This window comes from Hylobates moloch, unplaced genomic scaffold, assembly GCF_009828535.3.
Source record: "Hylobates moloch isolate HMO894 unplaced genomic scaffold, HMol_V3 SCAFFOLD_5, whole genome shotgun sequence".
Taxonomy (NCBI): domain Eukaryota; kingdom Metazoa; phylum Chordata; class Mammalia; order Primates; family Hylobatidae; genus Hylobates; species Hylobates moloch.
Window position 1 is genome coordinate 101,576,302 of NW_026652280.1, and position 23,771 is coordinate 101,600,072.

At 52.9% G+C, this 23,771-nt stretch overlaps 1 protein-coding gene across 2 annotated transcripts; it reads right to left on the reverse strand.

Annotated features, from left to right (window-relative positions):
• Positions 1 to 872: 872 nt before the first annotated feature.
• NPR1 (natriuretic peptide receptor 1) lies at positions 873 to 16,892 on the reverse strand. 2 transcript variants are annotated; one of them, XM_032154540.2, is made up of 22 exons: positions 15,715 to 16,892; positions 14,853 to 15,052; positions 14,260 to 14,373; positions 13,716 to 13,851; positions 12,919 to 13,010; positions 11,996 to 12,131; positions 11,683 to 11,767; positions 10,436 to 10,556; positions 9,644 to 9,718; positions 9,325 to 9,402; positions 8,775 to 8,879; positions 8,438 to 8,509; positions 8,169 to 8,325; positions 7,736 to 7,891; positions 7,305 to 7,473; positions 6,428 to 6,574; positions 6,218 to 6,341; positions 5,995 to 6,063; positions 5,535 to 5,709; positions 5,172 to 5,270; positions 2,085 to 2,176; positions 873 to 1,930 (listed from the first exon to the last, which is right to left on the reverse strand). In XM_032154540.2, the coding sequence occupies exons 1-22, from the start codon at positions 16,433 to 16,435 to the stop codon at positions 1,868 to 1,870; spliced, it is 3,186 nt and encodes a 1,061-aa protein (XP_032010431.1). In that variant the 5' UTR covers positions 16,436 to 16,892; the 3' UTR covers positions 873 to 1,867. The 2 variants fall into 2 exon arrangements, with proteins under 2 accessions (XP_032010431.1, XP_032010432.1); XM_032154541.2 differs by lacking the exon at positions 9,325 to 9,402.
• Between the last annotated feature and the right edge of the window lie 6,879 nt (positions 16,893 to 23,771).

Below are 23,771 nucleotides of genomic sequence, written 5' to 3' on the forward strand. Positions count from 1 at the left end.
TTTTTTTTTTTTTTTTTGAGACAGAGTCTTGCTCTGTTGCCCAGGCTGGAGTACAGTGGTGCAATCTCAGCTCACCACAACCTCCGCCTCCCAGGTTCAAGTGATTCTCCTGCCTCACCCTCCTGAGTAGCTGGGACTACAGGCATTCGCCACCATATATCTGGCTAATTTTTCTATTTTTAGTAGAGACGGGGTTTCCCTATATTGGCCAGGATGGTCTCGAACTCCTGACCTCGTGATCCACCCGCCTTGGCCTCTCAAAGTGCTGGGATTACAGGTGTGAGCCACCACGTCTGGCAACTAATTTTGTATTTTTAGCAGAGACTGGGTTTCTCCATGTTGGTCAGGCTGGTATCGAACTCCTCATCTCATGTGATTCGCCCACCTCAGCCTCCCAAAGTACTGAGATTACAGGAGTGAGCCACCGTGCCTGGTTTTTTGTTTTGTTTTGTTTTTTGTTTTTGAGACAGAGTCTCCCTCTGTTGCCCAGGCTGGAGTGCAGTGGCACCATCTCGGCTCACTGCAACCTCCGCCTCCTGGGTTCAAGAGATTCTCGGCCGGGTGTGGTGGCTCACGCCTGTAATCCCAGCACTTTGGGAGGCCGAGGTGGGCAGATCACGAGGTCGGGAAATTGAGACCATCCTGGCTAACATGGTGAAACCCCGTCTCTACTAAAAATACAAAAAATTAGCCGGGCGTGGTAGTGGGCACCTGTAGTCCCAGCTACTCGGGAGGCTGAGGCAGGAGAATGGGGTGAACCTGGGAGGCAGAGCTTGCAGTGAGCCGAGATCACGCTATTGTACTCCAGCCTGGGCGAAGGAGTGAGACTCCGTCTCAAAAAAAAAAAAAAAAAGAGAGACTCTCCTGCTTCAGCCTCCTGAGTAGCTGGGATTACAGGCGCGTGCCACCATACCCAGCTAATTTTTGTATTTTTAGTAGAGACTGGGTTTCACCATGTTGGCCAGGCTGGTTTCGAACTCTTGACCTCAGGTGATCCATCCGCCTCAGCCTCCCAAAGTGCTGGGATTACAGGCATGAGCCACTGTGCCCGGCCAATAATAATAATTCTTAAGGATGTAAATGGGTCCTTAAACCAGTTTCAGCACTGCTGGGCAATTCATAGGCTGTTACTACTCTCAGAGCCTGCATTCCCAGCTTAAGAATTGAGAGTCTTTTTTTACTTCTCCTTCTAGGCCCTTATAGAACAAGAAGCGAGAGTCTTATTTGAAGTAGAGAGTGGAGAACTGACTGTTTTCTGGCAACCCTCTCTCCCTCAAGAAGAGACACTGTCACAGGAATAAAGATTTTAATTGTCTCTGCTCACAGTAGAAGCAAGGCATACAGGCCCCCAACCCTTCTGCGCCACCCCTCTTCTCCCCTGTGCACTGTGTCTACTGCTGGGTGGAGGGGGTCGGGGGAGCAGGTATTGTGGGCCAGGCCCAGATATGGGTTCTCCTGCCCTCTCTTCACCTAGTCTCTTTTCATGTTCCCCTTCAGGTGACTCTTTCTCCTCCCAATAAGTCACAGGGTAGCAAGGCTGAGGGAGGAGAGCATGGGGAGGGGAAGGGATCAGGAATCCACAGCCCAGCCCAGCCTGAGTCCAGGTGGAGAGCAGGTGCATGTGCCTGTGTGAGTGTCCCTGTGCATGGCCGTGGGCTTGGCTCAGCCTGTAAGCTCTGAGATCCCCCCATGCCAGTCCCCTCTCAGAGGTCCTATCTGGTGTCTTCACTGGGGTCAGCACACCTGAGCTATTCAAACTACTTCCATCCTTTGGCGATGGGGCTGCTGTGGGCGAGGCTGAGGCCCGGCACCTCTGTCGCTTCTGGCACAGGGTAGGGAGGTGTGGAGGGATAGAAGAGGAGGCAGGTCAGCCTCGGGTGCTACTCCCCCGCTCCCCCAGGAGCCAGTAGGTCCGAACCTTGCCTTTGCCCTGGAGGGAAAAAATAGGATGGGCTGGAGAGTGGCACATGCCCTTTCCCCAGTCAGATGAGAGCCTTAGGGATGGGAGTGGCATTGGCTGCTTGAGAAGGGTAACTCCCTCTAGGACCCCAAAAGGTGGGGAGGGCAGAGGCTTCTCCCTCTACCTTCATTTCTACATCCCCTCGAAGCTCCAGCTCGAAACCACCAAACTCCTCCAGGACAGCCTTGGTCTCAGAAGACAAGTGGATCTTCAGGGCTGGGTAGGACAGGAGAGAAGGGAAGGTGAGCAATGTGAGAGAGGAGAGCAGGGAAGTAGAGGCAAAAGAGACCAGGGACTGTGGGGGTGGACAGGTACCCTCTCTCCCTCTTTTGGGCCAGGAAGCCCTCTAGCTCAGAGAGGCTCCACTCCCTGAATGTAGTGCGTGACCACATTAGCCTCTCATTAGAACTCTGGAGCTGTGTAATCCAATACAGTAGCCACTAATCACATATGCCTGTTTCAACTTAAATTAATTTAAACTAAATACAGTTAAAAATTCAGGCTGGGTGCTGTGGCTCACACCTGTAATCCCAGCACTTTGGGAGGCTGAGGCAGAAGGATCACTTGAGGCCAGGAGTTCGAGACCATCCTGGCCAATATGGTAAAACCCCGTCTCTACTAAAAATACAAAAATTAGCTGGGTGTGGTGGCACACACCTGTAATTTCAGCTACTTGGGAGGCTGAGGCAGGAGAATCGCTTGAACCTGGAAGGTGGAGGTTGCAGTGAGCCGAGATCGCACCACTGCACTCCATCCAGCCTGGGCGACAGAGCGAGACTCTGTCTCCAAAAAAAAAAAAATCAGGGCCTCAGTTGCACCCATCACATTTCCAGTGATAAGTAGCCACATGTGCCTAGAGGCTACTGTATTGGACAGCATAGAATACAGAACATTTTCATGATTGTGGAACATCCTGTTGGACAGCACTCTCTGGAGTGTCACCGGATTCTACACAGCATAGTGGTTAGGAGCTGGCACTTTGGATCCTGCACTGCCTCAGTATGAACCTCAGCTTGGACACTTGCTTGGGTATGTAATATAAATTCTCTCTGCTTCATTTTCCTAATCTTGAAAATGCTGATAGTGTCAGTACCCATCTCAAAACTTTGTTGTGAGGATTAAATTTAACATCCATAAAGTATTCAAACGAATGTGCTACCTAGGAAGCAGTATGTAAATTGTTGCTTTCATGATTTAATGCTATACCCTCATTTTGTGGCTGAGGGACTGAGGCCCAGGTGATCTGCCCAAGTGGCTGAGGAGGTCAGTGATGGAGTGGGGCCCAATATTGCCACACCCTCTCTTTGACCACTGTCTGAACTCATGTCCCTACTTCTGGGGTTTGCATCAATCACAGTGGCCTTGTTGTGTTTAACAGTTTCTTTCTTTTCTTTTCTTTTCTTTCTTCCTCTCTTTTTTCTTTTTTGAGACAGTCTCGCTGTGTTGCCCAGGGGTGCAATCTCAGCTCACTGCAACATCCACCTCCCGGGTTCAAGTTATTTTCCTGTCTCAGCCTCCTGAGTAGCTGGGATTACAGGCACGCGCCACCATGCCCGGCTAATTTTTTGTATTTTTAGTAGAGACAGGAGGTTCACCATGTTGGCCAGGCTGGTCTCCAACTCCTGGCCTCAAGTAATCTGCCCACCTTGGCCTCCCAAAGTGCTGGGATTACAAGCATCCCCAGCACCCAGAATGTTGAACAATTTCTGGGAATGTGCTCCTTGAGGACTGGACCCTCAGCAAGGGGCTCTACTCTGACAGCCCCCAAAATAGTGTCCAGGGAATATTTGCTGAACTAGATCCCTCTGGGCTCCCAGGACTGGCTCCCAAGCAGCCTTTCTTTCACCATAAGGTTTAGATGGGGTCCACATGAATTTCTCAGCTAACTCTGGATCTGGGCCATGTTACTATCCCAGGGCCTGGCACTCAGTAGTCACTCAATAAATGTTTACTGCATTGAATTGTGTCGAATACAGCAGAAGGATAGAAGATAAACAGGAGGCAAGAGCAAGGGGCGGGTGGGAGCAAGAATTTATCAGGTGCCTGCTGGGTACCAGGGCTTGTGCTAGACTTCTTGCAATCCTGAGATAGACATCATTTTACAGATAATCAGCTAAGGCTCGGAAAAGTTAAATGACAATTATGTGGTAGACATTTTTTATGGGTTTCTCACATAATCCCTGTGAGGTAGATTTTTTCCCTCTTTTTTTTTTTTTTTTTGAGACGGAGTCTCGCTCTGTCGCCCAGGCTGGAGTGCAGTGGCGCAGTCTCGGCTCACTGTAAGCTCCGCCTCCCGGGTTCACGCCATTCTCCTGCCTCAGCCTCTCCGAGTAGCTGGGACTACAGGCGCCCGCCACCACGCCCGGCTAATTTTCTGTATTTTTAGTAGAGACGGGGTTTCACCGTGGTCTTGATGTCCTGACCTCGTGATTCGCCCGCCTCGGCCTCCCAAAGTGCTGGGATTACAAGCGTGAGCCACCGCGCCCGGCCTCCCTCTTTTTACAGATGAGGAAAACCATGGCTCAGAGAGGTATAGCAAACTGACACACAGCCAGCTGTGGAGCTGAGATTCACAGCCCAGTATGCTGGCTCTGAAGCCATCTTTACCACATCAAAGGTGGAGCAGAGGGTCTTTTTTTTTTTTTTTTTTTGAGACAGAGTTTAACTCTTATTGCCCAAGCTGGGGTGCATGGCGTAATCTTGGCTCACCGCAACCTCTGCCTCCCGGGTTCAAGCAATTCTCCTGCCTCAGCCTCCTGAGTAGCTGGGATTATAGGCACCCACCACCACGCCTGGCTAGTTTTTTGTATTTTTAGTAGAGATGGGATTTCATCATATTGGTCAGGCTGGCCTCAAACCCCCGACCTCAGGTGATCCGCCTGCCTCGGCTTCCCAAAGTGCTGGGATTACAAGTGTGAGTCACCACGCCTGGCCCACAGAGGGTCTTAAAATAGGATTCCTGCTGGGAACTCTCCAACACTGGCCTGGAAATACTTTTACATCATTTGACAAGAGGGGCAGCAGGAACCTGAGTCTCTGATTACAGTCAAGGTGATGAGCCCAGGTTGAACTATTAATATTATGAGAAGGGGAAGTTGGGAGGCGAAAGGACTAGGAGCTGAAACGGGCTGTGCAGGCACAGGCTGCCCCAGGATGGCATTTCCCTCAGCCACCCTGCCCTCCCCATTCCCTCTAGGAGGGGGTGCTGTACCTTCCCCATTAGACTCCATTCTTGAGGCTGTGTTGACTGTATCCCCAAAGAGACAGTAACGGGGCATCTTCAGTCCCACCACTCCAGCACACACAGGTCCTGGGAGGAGCAAGGGAAGAAGCAGAGCCCATCAGCGAGTAAGGGAGGGAGGGGCGTTAAGGGAGGTAGGTGGACAATCCAAGAGAGGCAGGAGGCATGATCTGAGGTCCCAGCTCTGTGTGCGTGTGTGTGTGTGTATGTGTGTGTGTGTGTGTGTGAGAGAGAGAGAGAGAGAGATGAAAGGGCGAGGGGCTGGGCCAGGGGACAGTTTCCCTTGCGAAGCGTTGGCCTCTGGACGCCCACCTGCATCTTCAGTGGCCTTACCTGTATGGATGCCAATGCGCAAGCGCAGCTGCTCCTGGGGCCGGTGGCGGATTCGGAAGGAGCGCACAGCATCCAGCAGCGCCAGGGCCATGCGGGCTACCTCGCAGGCGTGCAGCCGCCCGTTCCGCACAGGGAGCCCTGACACCACCATGTAGGCATCGCCAATTGTCTCCACCTGTGGGAGTGGCAAGGGGGTACAGGACTTGAGGGCTGCAACTGTGCGGCCGGCCACGCCATCACACCAGGTGCAGCGTCTGTCATTCTGTACCCTCATCTGTCTTTGCTCATCCCCCATCCCACGTGGGTTCTCTGCCTGTTCCTGGGTCTCCCTGTGTCACTGTCTCTGCCCATGTTCCCTGATCTCCTCTCTTAAGACTCCACATCATTCTGCCTACCCCTCATCTTTTTCTGACCTTGTCCATGTCTGTCTGTCCCTTTCCATCCCCACTCCCGCCCTCACCTTGTACACATCAAAGTTGTCTATGACAGCATCAAAGCAAGTGTACAGGTCATTGAGCAGGGTCACCACCTGGAAGGGAAGAGAAGCTAAGAGAGACAGGAAGTAGGGGACCCCACCTGGGGTCAGGTGGGTAAAGCAGAACCAGAAGGCAGGTCTGGTGGGATCCAGATGCTGAGCCAGGCCAGCCTGCTTGCCTGGCACCTACGGCTGAACCCTGGCCTACCTGCATGGGCGTGCTCTCCGCTGACAGCGCTGTGAAACCCACAATGTCACTGAAGTAGATGGTAACGCTGTCAAAGGCTTCGGCCTGCACTGTCTCCCCACGCTTCAGCTGCTCAGCCACTGAGCTAAGGGGTCAGGGCAGGTGCAGGATCAGAGTAGGGGGTCGGGACAGGGGCTTTGTGTTGGGGGGTCCCCAGACTCAGGCACTTACTGAGGCAGGATCTGGTAGAGCAGGGCCTCGGCCTTGCGCTTCTCCTCCAGGTACGCCTGGGTCCGCTCCTCCACCAGTTCCTCCAGATTGTTCGCATACTGCTCCATGCGAGACAGCAGGTTGTCCAGGATGTTGCTGCTGTTCTCCCTGGGGGCAGGGGGTGGTGATGGGGGTGGTGAGAGAGGAGCAGCACAGCCTACCCGTGAGCACCCACCCCTAGGCACTTCCCCTGCCCAGGCTGCAGTGAGGTCTCTAGAGATGCTCAGGGTTGAGGGCATAGCAGGATATCGGGGAGCAGGGGAAAACAGAAGGAAGAAAGTTCAATTCCTCTCTGAGACCCCAAGGTCAAGTATGAAGCTTCAGACATATGGACATTTTGTTCATCTTTGTTGAACCCAGTGAGTTAGGAGGTAAAGGAGGTGGAGAATGACAAGGGTCAATTGCGGACAAAGTGATGGCCACAGAAGGGTGTGTCTGGAGGAACTGGGCCTGGTGGGCACGCTGGGGAAGGGAAATCAAGCAGTGGGGCAGGAGCTCCCGTGGAGGGCCAAGAGCCTACCGGGCAAGGGGCGGGAGGCCCATCTACTCTACACACTGCTGAGAAGCCTAGAGGCCAGCAAGGGGAGTGGGCAGGAAGGATGTGGGTTGTCGATGGTGGAGGGAAGGGGTATGAATGGCAGGGGACTGTGGGGACAGCTGAGTCGTGCTGTATTTGCGAAGAGGGTCGTGAGGCTGTGCTGGGCTGGAGCTGACTGTGTATAGGGAGGAGGTGAGTGGTCTCCCTCTGCCACGGCTGGGATAAGCCGGAGCAAGAAGCATTAGGTAAATGGTGGCTGTGGAGGAGGGGCCTGGGGGATCCATGACAAACACCAGGGACCTGTTAAACTTGCGCAACGTCAGGCGGATCTGCTGGAATGGTGGCCTCTCCTGTGGGTCCTCAGCCCAGCACCGCTGCATCAGCAGCCCCAACTCCTCCAGGTGACTCTGCAGGGCCAGGGAGGGCCGGAAGGGGGGCTGCTCACCCCGAGTCACCCGCTCGATGATCTCTGTATTGGGTGGTAGAGGAGCTGAGGGGTGGGGCTGGCCAAGGGCCTAGTGAGAGACTGGGGCAACAAGCTGGGATGGCAGGGGAAGTCCAAGACCAAGGCGTGGGGGCGGGGGACTGGTCACTGGCAGCAATGGGTCAAAGGGTGGTGACTGAGCCCCATTCCAGAAGGAAGGTGTGGTGGTGCTGCCAGGGGACCCTCTCCCTGGGGCTGGGGTTCATTGAGACTGTGGCTGGGTTTAAGGAAGGCGTGCTCCTCTCACCTTTGGGGCTGAGGTCCAAACCTTCCACATGGAAGACCCCACTCCTCAGGGCAATCTCCTGAAGGATGATCCCAAAGCTGTATACGTCACCAGCCTGGGAGCCCCGCACAGGGGGTGAAGCCATTCGCAGGAGCTCAGGGGCTGTCCACAGCTTTTCTGTGGGTCAGAGGTCGGTAGTCACCGAGTGAGGGAGCCCAAAGCTAAGGGGTGAGGGGGAAACAAGGATGTGGCCGAAACTGATCTGGATGCATCACAGAGTGTTAGAGCTAGAGGAGGCCTTAGAGACCACTTCGTCTGGCCTTCCCTTTTTCATGGGTAAATGAATTGAGGCTGGAGTCAGGACAAGCATGCCCAAGCCCATCAGAGGCCTTGCATCAGTCTCCCTACTGGGTGGTGCTGGGGGTAGGTGTTAGGTTCAAGAGTCAAGGCTCACTGGCATAAAGGGTGTGTCCTTGCTCTGGGTCCAGGTCCCTGAAGCTCTCCAGCCCATAGTCGGTGATCTTGAGCACAAAGCGCCCATCTACCACGCAGTTGGATGACTTGAGGTTCCCATGGGAGCAGATAGCCCCATTGTGTAGAAACAGCATGCCCTGGAAACATGAGTGGGCAGAGGTATTGGCCATGAGTGGGACCTACACCCGTGGCCAGGAGAAGCATGCCTGGCCCCTCCCCTACACATACAATAGGTGCTTAGGGGCATACCTTGACGATGTCATTGGTGAGCGAGTACCGGAACATCCAGTCCAGGGTGATGCTCTCATTCTCCAGAATGTCCTGCTGGGGCAGTAAGAGTCAGACCAATCCCCTGCAGACACCCCTGGGAGTTGGAGGAGGGTGCAGGGTCCTACTGATGTGAACTGGTAGAACAGGACAAAACTTTGGATTGACTCTAGTGCCACTGCCCTTCCCCAACTCCCATTTTTACAGATGGGGCCAGAAAGGTCAGAAAGAGGGCGAGGCATGCCTGGGGTCTTATGGCCAGACAGGAGCAGAGCCAGGGCTAGAACCCAGGTTTCTTGACACCCCTTGTCCCCCTCACCTGCAGGCTCCCACGGGGACAGTACTCTGTGAGGATGCAGATATTGGGGGGGTCGGTGCAGGCTCCCACAAACCTGGTCAGGTGTTCATTCTGCACATCCCGCATCTGCAAGTGGGACCAGCATCAGGAGCTTGACAGAGACCTCGCTCCTCACCAAGCTGCTCACTAGCCTCAGGGACCCTCACTCTTCTTAACTCCTTATTCATTTTCTGCAACCATCACTAGGATCTTCCCTGGTGATTCCCACCCATGTGCTTTAGCCCACCCTCCCCAGAATCTGCTCCTACTCCCTCTGCCTCCTAAGCCCTCTCTCCCCCAGGGACATCACATATGGCCCCTCAAGATTCCTCCAGGTTATCTCCAGTGGTCTCTTCTCCTAGCTTAGGATCCCCCCACTCCCACCCACAAGATGAAGGTCCATCCCAGGGCTCCAGTCCCTGCCCCTTTCTTGGGGTACCCTGAGGTCCCTCCATAACTAGTTCTGTCGGCCAGTCTCCCTTGCGTCCCCGAGGGCCCCTTCTCCATGCCACTGCATCACTCCCCACATTACATGCTTCAGTTCAAACAGGACTTTTCGTGTCAGCTCAATGCGTTTACGGTTCACACGTTTCACAGCCACGAGGTTGCCCTGGGCATGGAATGGAGACTGTCACTGTGAAGAGCATGGTCCCATGTCCTGGGAATTCCAGCTGCTCACGACAGCCCATCCCTGCCCTCAGGACCCTCACTTGTTCCCAATAGCCCACTCCCAGGGCCCCCATCTGCTGCTCCCCACCAGCTTACTCCTTCCCTCAGAAACCCCACCAGTCCTCCATCAGAGTACACTCCTGCCCCAGTCCCAAGGCCCAGTGATCTTTTCCCAGGCCCACCTTATAATATGCTGTCTTGGCAAAGACTTGGAACTGGCCTTCTGTGGTTACCAGGGAGCCGTAATTGGAGCCTCTCTGAAAGGAGGGAGAGCAGGAGGAATGGTCAGCCAGTGGGCCCAGTCTGCATCCTGATTGCTTGTGCTCTGGTCTTTACTACCCTGCCTTATCCTGCCTTATCTTTGTGTCGCCCTTCCTTTTTGTTGTTGGGTTTTTTTTGAGGTGTAGTATCATTGTGTCATCCAGGCCGGAGTGCAGCAGTGCTATCCTAGCTCACTGCTGCCTCAGACTCCTGGGCTCAGCTGATCCTTTCACCTCAGCCTCCACAGTAGCTGGGACTACAGGCATGCGCCACCATGCCCGGCTAATCTTTGTATTCTTTGTAGAGACGATGTCTTGCTATGTTGCCCAGGCTGGTCTTGAACTCCCAGGCACAAGCAATCCTCCTGCCTCGGTCTCCCAAAGTGCTGGGATTGCAGATGTGAGCCACTGTGCCTGGCCCACCCTGCTTTATGTTCCACATCATAAAATCTCCTCCTCATTTACTTTTTTTTTAAAAGTGTTTTCACAGGTACTATCTCCTCTGACCTTTAAAACAGCCCTGTGAGGGAGGCTCTGCTGCTGTAATCATCATCTGAGACAGTCTCGGAGAGGGACTATGAGTCGCTCAAGGTCACACAGCAAGTGAAAGCAGAGCTGGGACCAGAATCCTGCTCCCTTCCCTACCCCTCAGGCACTGCCCCTTGTACCCACCTCTCCTTTATTGCCCCCCAACAAAAACACCAGCATTCTTACCCCGCTCAGGGTCAGCCGGCTGCCTGCACTCCGCAGGTGCCTCTCAAGGCTACTGGGCTCAACGTCCTCCCAGCGCACCCGCCACAGCTCCGAGGCCAGTTCCTTCTCCAGCTGCATCTTCCTGAAGTACGAAGGCTGCATCTGAGCCTGTGGCTGAGCCCCTGACCCAGAGCAGGGTGCTCAGCAGCCCCTCCTCAGAGCCGTGGGACCACACCATGCACTCAGAGATGGAGGAGGAATTCTATCCTCTGGACTGAGAATCAGGATGGCTGGGGGAAATTCTGCCTCACTGGGGACCTTGGGGGAATCACCTCAATGTCCTTATTTGGGAATGAGGCCTCAATATCTATGTCATTCTTAACTATTATAAGAATGAAAGGAAATAGTGTGTATGAGGCCAGGCACGGTGCCTGTAATCCCAGCACTTTGGGAGGCTGAGGCGGGCGGATCATGAGGTCAAGAGATCGAGACCATCCTGGCCAACATGGTGAAACCCTGTCTCTACTAAAAATACAAAAATTAGCTGAGCGTGGTGGCATGTGCCTGTAGTCCCAGCTACATGGGAGGCTGAGGCAGGAGAATCGCTTGAAACTCGGAGGCGGAGGTTGCAGTGAGCTGAGATCATGCCACTGCACTCCAGTCTGGCAACAGAGCGAGACTCTGTCACAAAAAAAAAAAAAAAAAAAAATGAAAGAAAGAGTGTACATGGAAGTGCCTGGCACATATTATATGCTCAACAAGCAGTGATTTTCTCCCCTCCCTCCTTGCTTTTGTATATCATTAACTCCTCCTGTACTTAATTTTAGCCTCCACTGGACGGCAGGAACAAGGCTCATTCAGCTCCCTTCTCCATTCTAGGTTAGGCACCTGGCACATACCAGGGCTCACCACCCTCCTCAACTAACATGGGCATGATTGCAAAGGTTCAGAATGTTGCTTCCCATCTGGCCTGCAAGAGTAGCAAGGAAAACCAGTCCACGCCCCTATGATGTCACCCATCAACTTCTCTGCCTCTTGGATCTCTGACTCTCCTTGGCCATTCCTATCCTTGTCTCCTCCCCTCGCCCTGCCATTCCCTTCTCTTTCTTTCTCCTCTGGCTTTTAAGCCTCCTTTCTTCCTCATCTCCCTTGGTTTTCCCCTGCTGTGCCTTCACCCCTGCCCTCTTCCCTCTGGGTCCCCACCGCCTCCTCTGCTATTGGTTCTCCGGGTCCCCCAGCCTCACTCACCCAGCCACATCATATCTCACCTGTATATGAAGAAGGAGACAATCAGAATGCCGAGCAAGGAGAGGCTGCCCACCAAAGCCAGCACCTCCAGGGTGGAAAGGTGATCTGTAGGAGAGAGTCCATATTGCAGTAAGAGAGATTTGGGTTAGATAGCAGGAGGAAGAACTTTCTAATAGTCCATCAGCGAACTGGGATGATGGATGAAGGGAAGAAAAAGGCAGGAGTCATTCTCCAGAAAGCCCTCAGCGTGGGAGAGGAGCATCTACTCGACTGTGCTTAGGGGAAGGATGCAGCATCTCCAGGATGGAGGCCTGGAAGGCAAGGGACAGTCACCTTGGTTGCATGCTGGGTCTTCGTTGTCAAAGCCACATTTGGGGATGTCAGGAGGAGGGTACCCCAGGGGCCAGTTCAGTTTGTGCCCCGACACAGCCACCAGCTCTTGGGAAGTCCCATTGTAGTTCAGTACAACCTAAGGGACAGCAGGAGTGGTGGCTAGGCCAGGGCCTGCGGGGAAGGCCTGCTGTGCAGTGCAGCAGTCTCACCTCCCACCCACCCCAGCTCTGCTTCCAGAGCCTACACATATATCTGGGTTGTCACCTGCTTACCAAGCCCCCACTGCAACTGGATACAAGACCTCATACCACACACATAGTACTCAAGTGGAAACACCTGAAAACTATCAAGGGGTTTATAAAGAAAACTCCATTTAGAACCTGATCTCTACGCTCAGGGAGTTTATAATCTTGGTTGAAGCGCCAACCAAACATTGATTTTTCTCTACTTATTTTCTTGGTAGAAAACAGGAGAAGGTAATGTTCACCTTAGCCTACATTCCCAGGCCCAGTCCATGTGCCCCTCTTCCAGGAAGCCTTCTCTGGATGACCTGTCCCTTGCCGCCATTGGCTTCAATGCCTTCCTGTCCCTGCTCGCTTGCAGAGCTGTGTAATGCGCGTCTTTCACGGCCCTGTCTCTGCTGGGAGGCGGTCCTGCCTGCCTCCCTTCGGAGCTCCCCGAGGGCAAGGTTGTGCTCCCTCCTCAGGCATGGGGCTCCCCAAGTGTGATGCCTGTGAGTCCCTATCGTTCTGGTGGCTTCCCCAGACTGGAGCTGGGTCTGTTTTATCCAGGGCTCTCGTAAGTGTCTAGGCATGGTAGAATGGCTACAGGATAAACAGGTGCCCTGGCAGGGCTGTGGGGGGGAAGTAGGAGGGTGAGATGTCATTTGGAATTGGCACTGTCTTCTGGGTGCACAAACTTACCCTGAAGGCACCAGTCTCGGGATCCATATCCCAGAGGGAGAAGTCTGTTTCCCGATCGCCACTGCTATCAATTTTCAGGTATCCTGTCACACCTGAGGACACAGGGGAAGATGACTATCTTTGAGAGAATGGAAGTTCAGGGGTGCCCCACTTCCTCTCTTCATCCTCTAATCTTTTTTGCCTTGCCTTCCAAACATACATGTGTACAGAATGATAGTAAATGGTAAAAGGGCTGGGCACTGTGGCTCATGCTTGTAATCCCAGCACTTTGGGAGGCTGAGGCGGGCAGATCACCTGAGGTCAGGAGTTCAAGACCAGCCTGACCAACGTGGTGAAACCCCGTCTCTACTAAAAAAAAACAAAAAAAAAAACCAAAAAAAAAACAAAAAAAAAAAACCCAAAAAATTAGCCAGCTGTTGGTGGAGGGCACCTGTAATCCCAGCTACTCAGGAGGCTGAGGCAGGAGAATCGCTTGAACCTGGGAGATGGAGGTTGAAGTGAGCCGAGATTGCACCACTGCACACCAGTCTTGTGGACAGAGCGAGACTGCATCTCAAAAAAAAAAAAAAAAAAAGAAAAGAAAAAGAAAGGTAAAAGAGCTCAGTGCCCAGCAGGGATGATTGAGATTGGACACTTAGTAGGACTTCGGAGGGATGGGCCTGAAAAAAGCTGTGGAGGAAAAGGCTGGTATGCATAGGTAACTGTGCTGCAGGACAATAGGCTTCTCATGGCTTGACACTGGGCACCTGGGGTTCATCCCCCAAGGCAGCCCATTCCAGCCACCTCCAAGCCCTGACCTTGAAAGCTTCGGTTCCACATCCGCTGAGTGATGTTCTCTCCATCAGTGACAGTTCCCCCATGTGCCAGAGTCTCTGTCACTGCCTGGATATAGAGCAGGAGCCCATCATGGAAGGATGCTGGGATGGTGTTCACCTGTAGGGGCAAACAGAGGTCGGCTGGGGTGGGCGTATGAAGGGCATGGAGGTGGGAGCCGTGGGGAAGGGAACAAGAGGCACTGGGATTTTGGAAGAGGATGGGAGAAAATAACACCCCTACATCACAGGAGATTTTACTATTTAAATGATGCCTTTGGATTAGCATCACTTCCTGAATCCTACTAGGTAGACAAGGCAGGATGTATCGTCTCCATATTACTGATGATGACCTGAGTTTCAGAGGCTGAACTTGCCAGTGTCCTCCTCCATCATCACGAGAAATATGGAACAATGGGAAGGGAGGGAAGGAAGGGGAGACCCGGGAATAGGGAAGGATGGAGGCTGGCAGAGGGTCGGGAGTGGGGGCTGGAGGTCCACGCTGGAGGGTCCCGGGACCCCTTCTTACCAGGCCATCCTCCATGGTGAAGTTGAACTGCTCATGGGCCAGGTGTTTTAACTGCTTCAGGAATTCCAAGTACTCGGGATTATCTGGGTCTTTATATGTAATGATTTTAGCAGCCTGAGAAAGGGGTCAGTGGAGAGCGGACAGTTGGGAGCTGACTATTCCCTAGTACTGTGGGGCCCCAACAGTTGGGAGCCCACCTCCCAGAGCTGCGTCTCTGCTTAGCTCAAGGTCAAACTGGACCCCATGCCCTGCATGAAGTGATGCCCACTCCAAAGCAGGGGATCCAATGGGATGGCTTCTCCAAGTCCTGTCCAGGCTGTGGGACTTTATCCTCCTCCCTCCTCAAGCCCATTTTCTTATATTTTTAGCCTGCTGGTGCCGAAGCGCCCCTGGGCAGTCCCCTGCCCTTCATTGCCTAATTTCCAGTGAGCATCACCAACCTCTTTTCTGTTCTGTGAGTTACCAGGAGTGCATAAAGAAACAAACAGACAAGAACCTCTTTTCTGGAATTCTTTCAGACGCTGAGGGACACAGTGCCCAGAAATGATGTGCCATAAGCTGAGACAGCCTGGGCTTCAAACCTAGGTACTCACCTGAAAGGCCTGGCGAGCACTGACATCCTGCCCATCGCCTCTCTCCCAGGGCCTGCGGGGAGCAGGGCCCTGTCCACCTTGCAGGCTTTGCCCAAAGATATCCAGGTGGAAGAAAACGTAGTCCTCCCCACACAAGCCAGCTTCCAGGGCCAGGAGCATGAGGGTTCTGAAGGCGTCAGGGGAGCTGCAGATGTAGATAACTGGAGAAAGATGGGGAGTCAGAGACAGAAGCCTAGGTACTGCGGGAGAGACAGGAGTAGGAAAGCTGGGGCACCCAGGGGAGAAGTTTAGAGATATTGGGCAGGGGAGACCCAGTGAGAGTTAAGTGGTAACTCCCGGCTCAGCCTAGGCCACAGCAGGAGAAAGACGAAGAGTGGAAGGGGCGGGGGCGGGGGGGGGGGGGGGGAGGGGGGAGGCGGAAGGGAGGAAGGAACAGGTAGGGAGAGGGGGATAGTGGAGCTGAAGGTGGAGAAGGGTGGGGCCAGGAGGGAGAGAGGAGCGAGAGGGAGGGGGAGAAGAGGGGGGATGAGGCGCAATGAGAGGAGAGGATGAAAGAGGGGAGAAGGCTATAGGGAAGAGAGAAAATGTGGGAAGAAAAAAGGGACCGGAACCGAGCTGTGCTAGGGTGGGAGGGAATGAGTGGGGGTCGGGGAGGTGAGAGGATAGAGACGTGGTGGGGGTGGCAGAAGAAGAGAGGGAAATAGAAACTCAGCTGTAGAAAGGGCCGGGGAGCTGAAAGAATGAAGAACGGCGAGGAGAAAGAAGAGTGCCCCTAGACGAGAGAGGAAGTCCCGATGCCTCCGGCGGGTCAAAGGGGAGGCCCTGTGGCTAAGCGGCGGGACAGGGTGTGCCAGCGTCTCACCTCGCCCTTTGCGCGGCATGGTCCGCAGCAGCCTGGTGTAGTGGCTGAGGTCGTCCTCCGCAAACTCCAGGTGCTCCACCGTAATATTGAGGCGGTCGCGGACCCTCATGAACAGCCCCTCCACGAGGAAGAAGCAGTGCTCTTCATCACCCGGCCGGTAGGCGTAGAGCATGAGCGCTTGGCGCTCCCAGCCCAGCCGTCGGTGCAGCGCCGCCACGAAGTCCCCCAGCTTGGCGTAGCTGGGCCCCGCGCGGGTGGTCAGCGCATACTCGTCCTTGACACCGAAGCCCAGCGCCGGGGCGCCGGCGGTCAGTAGCGGGACCCGCCAGTGCGCGGTGAAGCGCCCCACCGGGGCGGCGGCATACACGCAGCCGGGGCCCAGGAACACAGCGGGGTTGTGCTCCCACTTGAGGTCCACCGCGGCCAGGGGCGCTGCGGTGTCGGAGCAGACGCCCAGCGCGTTCTCGCTGCTGCCCAGCACCGTGCGGACCGTCCAGCCCGGCAGCAAGTCGGGGCGCGCCTTCACCTGGGCCAGGGCCAGCTCCACGGCGGGTCCCACGCGCGCCCACGACCACGGGTACGAGGTGTTGGCCAGCGGCAGTACCACGGCTACCGTCAGGTTGCCCGCGTTGCTGCCCCGGAGCAGCAGCAGCAGCGGCGGCAGCAGCAGGAGCAGGAGCAGGCGCAGGCGCGAGCCCGCGGGGCGCCGGGGCCCTGGCATGGCCTCAGCGGGCACCGCGGCAGGCGAGCGCTCCTACCATGGCCTCCTCGGTCCCCTTCGGCTCAGCGGCGGGTCCCAGGCATGAGGCGCGTCCCTATGGGAAGGAGCAGGAGAGGGACGGGGACTCTCACCCCGGGGCTCGAGGCCCCCTGTAGCTACGACGGTCTGGGCCGAGAGCGCAAGGGGCGCGACCGAGGGGGGCTCGCAGGGCGCCGCGGAGCAGGTGGGTGCCAGGAGAACGTCGGGCCGGAGAGGACCCGAGTGTGAACAACTGGGAGTGTGCGTGCGTGTTAGAGAGAGAGAGAGAAAGGGTGCGAGCGAGCGCTTCGTGAAGAAGGATGGGAGAGGGCGCGCGAGGGAGGAAAGAGGAGTGTGTGTTTGTAGCGTGCGTGAGCGCCTGCTCCAGGGAGTGTGCCAGAAGGGGCGTCCGGCCGGCCCAAGTCTCCGGCTATCCGGAGGGAACCGTGGAGGACCCGAGCCAAGCTCCGAACCCTCCCTCCCAGCCGCTTCCCCTCCCAGACTCAGTGACAGAAGAGCCAATCCTGGATCTTTAACTCCTTCCTCCCCGCCGCCCAGCCCGCGCGCTTCCCGGTGGACCATCTTCTCCGGTCTCGGCCGCCCCATGCCTACCTCTTTGGAGGATAGGACCCTCTGAAGGTGCTCCCTCGCCGGGATGGAAAGGAGGGCTGAACGGAGGGTGTGTGTGGAAGCAACCTGGGCCCGCTTGCGCCCCACCTTTTCCCTCACCTCCTACCTGGTCTCCTCGGGGGAGGAGGGAAAGGTGTGCTGGTTTGGGATCCTGGCAGGAAACTGTGTGAGTGCGTGGATGTATGTGTTTGGGAGTGGGGTGGAAGGTGACGGGTTTCTGGAAAGTCCGTTAAAGTTGAAGCGAGCCCAGAGTGCCTGTTACCCAGTCCTTCTATGATCTCCCTCTCTTTCCCTCCCTGCCACCTTCCAGACTGTGCAGATTAGCTGTGAAAAATGATCTGGTGTCAGGGCAGAATTAAATCTTTAGCGCCCAAATTGTAGGAAGATGGGGAGAGTGGGTGGGTGTCTGGGAGGGAGGAGGTTCACACCTCAGGGACGCCCCAAGAAAATGACTGTTTTGTGTTGAGGGTTGTTAAAATGAAGGCTGTGGGAGATGATGTTGGAAATGACCATTGGAGGCGTAAACTGGGGAGTGGGTTTTGGAGCACTTGACAGCTGGGCCCCCGGTGCAGACTGTTGTGGAAGCAGTGTGCCCTCTAATGGTCATCAGGGGTCATTGACGGCATTGCCCCGCCAACCTCTCCAACGCTGCGCCTAAGCAGGACATAGGATCACCAAACTTCAGGTCAGCAAACATTTCCAGAGAACCTTCGGTACGTTAAGCACCCACTAGGTGCCGAGGGCATAAAGATGAATATATATAGTCCGTGCCTTTGAGTAGCTACATTTGGGACAAATAACCGTAATGGAACATGCATTAAGCACTACAGGGGAGACACGGATAAATTGCTAAAGGACTCAGATGAGGGCTATTCATTCTGCTTGGACTGGGGCCAGAAAGTCTCCAAAAAAGAAATAATTCAAGAGGATAGAAGGATGAGAAAGGTATTCTGTGTAGACAGAGCAGAATGTTGAAGTATATTTCCTATATATGGAATTTTAGGAGACTTGAATATTCTTATTATCTAGAGCAAATTGTGGTCGATAGGCCAACTTGAGATGGTAGGCATGCTTTGGCTTGCATTCTCTCTATGTATATTGTATTTAATTCCCCACACTTAAATATCATAAGATGGGGCCGGGCAAGGTGGCTCAAGCCTCTAATCCCAGCACTTTGGGAGGTCAGGGTGGGTGGATCATGAGGTCAGGAGTTCAAGACCAGCCTGGCCAAGATGGTGAAACCCTGTCTCTACTAAAAATACAAAAATTAGCCGGACATGGTGGCAGCTGCCTGTAATCCCAGCTACTTGGGAGGCTGAGGTCGAGAATTGCTTGAACCCAGGAGACAGAGGTTGCAATAAGCCGAGATTGCACCACTGCACTCCAGCCTGGGCAACAGGGCAAGACTCTGTCTCAAAAAAAAAAAAAAGAAAAAATCATAAGATGGTACAAGAATATTTGGATTTCTGACTTTTTTTTTTTTTTTTTTTTTTTTAAGATGGAGGTCTCCCTATGTTGACCAGGCTGGTCTTGAACTCCTAGGCTCAAGCGATCCTCCTGCATCGGCCTCCCAAAATTCCTGGATAACATATGTGAGCCACCAGGCCCAACCTGGATTTCTGACTTTTCTTAAAATATTGGAAGAGCTGGCAATATATTGTCCTGCATCCCTCCATGAGCAATCAACCAGAACAAGTATCCATTATCTCCTTGAAATGAGTCTAGTTCATCATGGTTCCTAGACACCCTGCTTCACTCAGGTGCATTACCTGCCTGGCTATAGTAGGAGTTTGTGTTTTCAACCCTGATCTAGGATGTAAGATGGGCGCATGTAGGATGACTGAGGAAGAGAGGCAGGGACGAGGGCAGTGGAGGGAAGATTATGAAAGCTTTTGTGTGACAGGCATAATGTTCTTGTCCTGTAATGGAGATGGTGGATTCCAGAGATTGCAGAGGTAGACAGCAGATGGAGATGGGGAGATGTTTTGTAAGTAGAATCAGTTGAACTTTGGGAAGTGAGGACATCATACAAATAACAGATCTAGGTGATGTTGACCCCATTAGTTGAGAAGCTGAAGAAGGAGGTTTTGGAAGGATGATACTTTTAGTTTATTGGATGTGAGGTGCCTATAGATACTCAAGTGGACGTGTCTGATAGGCTTCGGACTAGTGGAGCTGGAGCTCAGAAGAAATGACTGGACTAGAAATATAGTTTAGTAATTGAGCTCCTTTCAATAATGGTGAACTAGCCCTCAAGCTACAGACAACTAAAAGTGTTGGATGAAATACTTTTTTAGAAACCAAAGAACTGGGCCGGGCACGGTGGCTCATGCTTGTAATCCCAGCACTTTGGGAGGCCGAGGCGGGCGGATCACGAGGTCAGGAGATCGAGACCACGGTGAAACTCCGTCTCTACTAAAAATACAAAAAATTAGCCGGGCGTGGTGGCAGGCGCCTGTAGTCCCAGCTACTCGGAGAGGCTGAGGCAGGAAAATGGCGTGAACCTGGGAGGCGGAGCTTGCAGTGAGCCGAGACTGTGCCACTGCACTCCAGCCTGGGCGACAGAGCGAGACTCCGTCTCAAAAAAAAAAAAAAAAAAAAAAAAAATCAAAGAACTGGCTGGGCATGGTGGCTCATACCTGTAGTCCCAGCACTTTGGGAGGCGGAAGTGGGCTTGATCACTTGAGGCCAGGAGTTGAAGACCAGTCTGGCCTTCATGATGAAACCCCGTCTCTACTTAAAATACAAAAATTAGCTGGGCGTAGGCCGGGTGCGGTGGCTCACGCCTGTAATCCCAGCACTTTGGGGGGCCAAGGTGGGTGGATCACCTTAGATTGGGAGTTCGAGACTAGACTGACCAACACGGAGAAACCCTGTCTCTACTAAAAATACAAAAATTAGCCGGGTATGGTGGCGCATGCCTGTAATCCCAGCTACTCAGGAGGCTGAGGCAGGAGAATCGCTTGAACCTGGGAGGCAGAGGTTGCGGTGAGCCGAGATCGTGCCATTGCACTCCAGCCTGGGCAACAAGAGTGAAACTCTGTCTCAAAGAAAAAAAAAATTAGCCGGGCTTGGTGGCGCACACCTGTAATCCCAGCTACTCGGGAGGCTGAGGCACAAGAATCACTTCAACCCAGAGGCAGAGGTTGCAGTGAGCCGAGATCGCGCCACTGCACTACAGCCTGGGCAACAGAGCAAGACCCTGTCTCAAAAAACAATAAATAAATAAATAAAAAATAATAAAAATAAAAGAACTAATAAGATAGTGAGGCCAGCCACAGTGGCTCATGCCTATAGTCCTAGCACGTTGGGAGGCTGAGGCAGGTGGATCACCTAAGGTCAGGAGTTCGAGACCAGCTTGGCCAACGTGGCAAAACCCAGTCTCTACTAAAAATACAAAAATTAGCTGGGCGTGGTGGCAGGTGCCTGTAATCCCAGCTACTTGGGAGGCTGAGGCAGAATTGCTTGAACCCAGGGTGTGGAGGTTGCAGTGAGCTGAGATCATATCACTTCACTCCATTTCGAGCAAAACTTCATCTCAAAAAATAATAATAATTAAAAAAATAAGATAGTGAGAAATTATTGGTGTGAGAGCACCGAAAGTACAGGAAAGTAGAGAAGTAAGCCCAGCAATGGGGCTGATTTTACCCAGGCGTCATTTGCTGATTTGGAATTAGTGGCAGAAAATAGGCTGTGTGGGGCTGGTGAAGTCCAGGCTGGGTGTGGTGGCTCACGCCTGTAATCCCAGCACTTTAGGAGGCCAAGGCGGGAGGATGGCTTGAGCTTAGAAGTTTCAGACCAGCCTGGGCAACAGGGCGAGACCCCATTTCAATTTTTTAAAATTAAAAAAAAAAAAAGAGCCAGGCATGGTGGCTCATGCCTGTAACCCCAGCACTTTGGGAGGCTGAGATGGATGGATCATGAGGTCAGGAGTTCAAGTCCAGCCTGCACAAGATGGTGAGACCCCATCTCTACTAAAAATACTAACATTAGCCAGGCGTGGTGGCGCATGCCTGTAAGCCCAGCTACTTGGGAGGCTGAGGCAGGAGAATCACTTGAACCCAGGAGGCAGAGGTTGCAGTGAGCCAAGATTGCGCCACTGCACTCCAGCCTGGGCAATAGAGGGAAACTCATTCTCAAAAAAAAAAAAAAAAAAAAAGGAGTCCAAATGTCCCCAAAGGTGATAACCTTGGTAAACCACCTTTGTGTTTTGAGCCAGGATCTCAAAAGGCTGCACTCCTAGGGGCAACCTGGGAGTAGAATAAATAGAAAATCTAAGGTCCTGCTTGGTGCCTCACATCTATAATCCCAGCACTTTGGGAGGCTGAGGTGAGGATCACTAGAGCCCAGGAGTTGGAGACCAGCTTAGGCAACATAGTGAGACCTTATCTCTACCAAAAATTAAAAAATTAGTTGGGCGTGGTGACATATGCCTGTAGTCTGAGCTACTCTGAAGGTTGACACAGGAGGATTGCTTGAGCCCAAGAGGTTGGGGCTTCAGTGAGCTGTGTTTATGACACTGAACTCCAGCCTGGGCAACAGGAGTGAGACCCTGTCTCAAAAATAATAATAATACAGACTCAAAATATTAAAAGACCAAAATTAAGAACCAAATGATAGATTTAATACTATGTTAGACTAAACTGAGGAGCAAGTGATGAATTGGAAGAAAGGACAGCAGAAACTACCTAAAAAGAAGAATGGACAAAAAGGAATGAAAAACATAAAAAGAGAGGGTAAAAGGCCTTTGCAGTGGCTCATGCCTGTAATCCCAGCACTTTGGGAGGCCGAGGTGGGCGGATCACCTGAGGTTGGGAGTTCGAAACCAGCCTGACCAACATGAAGAAACCCTATCTCTACTAAAAATACACAATTATCCAGGCATGGTGGTGCATGCCTGTAATCCCAGCTACTCGGGAGGCTGAGGCAGGAGAATCACTTGAACCTGGGAGGCAGTTTGTGAGCTGAGATCGCGCATTGCACTCCAGCCTGGGCAACAAGAGCGAAATTCCGTCTCAAAAAAAACAAAAAACAAAAAACAAAAAAACAAAGACTAGCCTTGACAACATATAAAGTACCCCATCTCTACAAAAATAAATAAATAAGCCCCGGGCCAAGGGAGGTGGCTCATGCCTGTAATCCCAGCACTTTGGGAGACAGAGGGGGGTGGATCACCTGAGGTCAGGAGTTCGAGACCAGTCTGGCCAACATGGTGAAACCCCATGTCTACTAAAAATACAAAAATTAGCTGGGCAGGGCCGGGCGCGGTGGCTCACGCCTGTAATCCCAGCACTTTGGGAGGCCGAGGTAGGCAGATCACGAGATCAGGAGATCGAGACCATCCTCCCTAACACTGCGAAACCCCATCTCTACCAAAAATACACACACACACAAAAATTAGCCGGGCGTGGTGGCGGGTGCCTGTAGTCCCAGCTACTTGGGAGGCTGAGGCAGGAGAATCGCTTGAACCGGGGAGGCAGAGGTTGCAGTGAGCTGAGATAGCACCACTGCGCTCCAGCCTGGGAGACTCCATCTCAAAAAAAAAAAAAAAAATCAGCTCGGAGTGGTGTGGCCTGTGCTTATGAGTAGTCCCAACCACTAGGGAGGCTGAAATGGGAGAGTCTCTTGAGGCCAGGAGGTTGAGGCTGCAGTGAGCTATGATGGTGCACCACTGCACTCCAGCCTGGGCAACAGAGTGAGACCCTGTGTCTAAAATAAAATGAAATAATAGAAGAGTGGGTAAGAGACAAAGAGATTACTGGGGGAAAAGTCTAACACGTCTATCTGGAGTTCAGGAAGGAGGGAAATAATAGGTAAAACTAATACTTGAAGAGATAATAGCTGATAGATTTAATAAATGGACGGCAAACCTCAAGCCATTGATTCAAGAAGCTCAACAAATCTCAAGCAAGACTTTTTTTTTTTTTTTAAACAGAGTCTCCCTCTATTGCCCAGGCTGGGGTGCAGTGGCGCCATCTCAGCTCACTGCAACCTCCGCCTCCTGGGTTCAAGAGATTCTCCTGCCTCAGCCTCCTGAGTAACTGGAACTACAGGCGACGGCCAGCACGCCGGCTAATTTTTCTATTTTTAGTAGAGACGGCGTTTCACCGTGTTGGCCAAGCTGATCTCGAACTCCTGACCTCAGGTGATCCACTCGCCTCGGCCTCCCACAGTGCTGGGTGGCCACAAGTCACCGCACTCAGCCCGCTTTTTGTTTGTTTTTTTAATTAATAATATTTATTTTAATCTGCATGGTGGTTATGTGGACAGAATAGGTTTAGACTTAAGATGTTTACGTTCTGCTGTAGTAAATTAAATATCAAAAAAATATTTATAGAAGGGAGGTAGGTGAGGGATAAAAGTCTACAAGTTGAGTTCAGTGAATACTGCTTGGGTGATGAGTGCACCAAAATCTCACAAATCACCACTAAAGAATTTATGTAACCAAGCTGGGCGCGGTGGCTCACGCCGGTAATCCCAGCACTTTCGGAGGCTGAGGCGGGTGGATCACCTGTTTCCATAGACATGGAAAACCATGTTTTCCACACTAATTCAATCAATATACTTCTCTCGTATCTGAAACCTGTTTCTCCTGCTTCGAGTTTGTAGCCGTGTAGTGTTCATAGTTGCCTAAACTCCCTTTTCCCCATCAACTTCAACTGCTGGGGGCAAAAATGGCTGATATTGG

Excerpts from the sequence above, each read along its gene's own strand:
- NPR1 (XM_032154540.2), bottom strand. The coding sequence starts at position 16,435 with ATGCCAGGGCCCCGGCGCCCCGCGGGCTCGCGCCTGCGCCTGCTCCTG. Across the intron at positions 12,132-12,918 it reads CCGAGACTGGTGCCTTCAGG|GTTGTACTGAACTACAATGG; the intron begins GTAAGTTTGTGC and ends GCTGTCCCTTAG. Across the intron at positions 10,557-11,682 it reads GTCTCCTTCTTCATATACAG|GAAGATGCAGCTGGAGAAGG; the intron begins GTGAGATATGAT and ends TTCGTACTTCAG.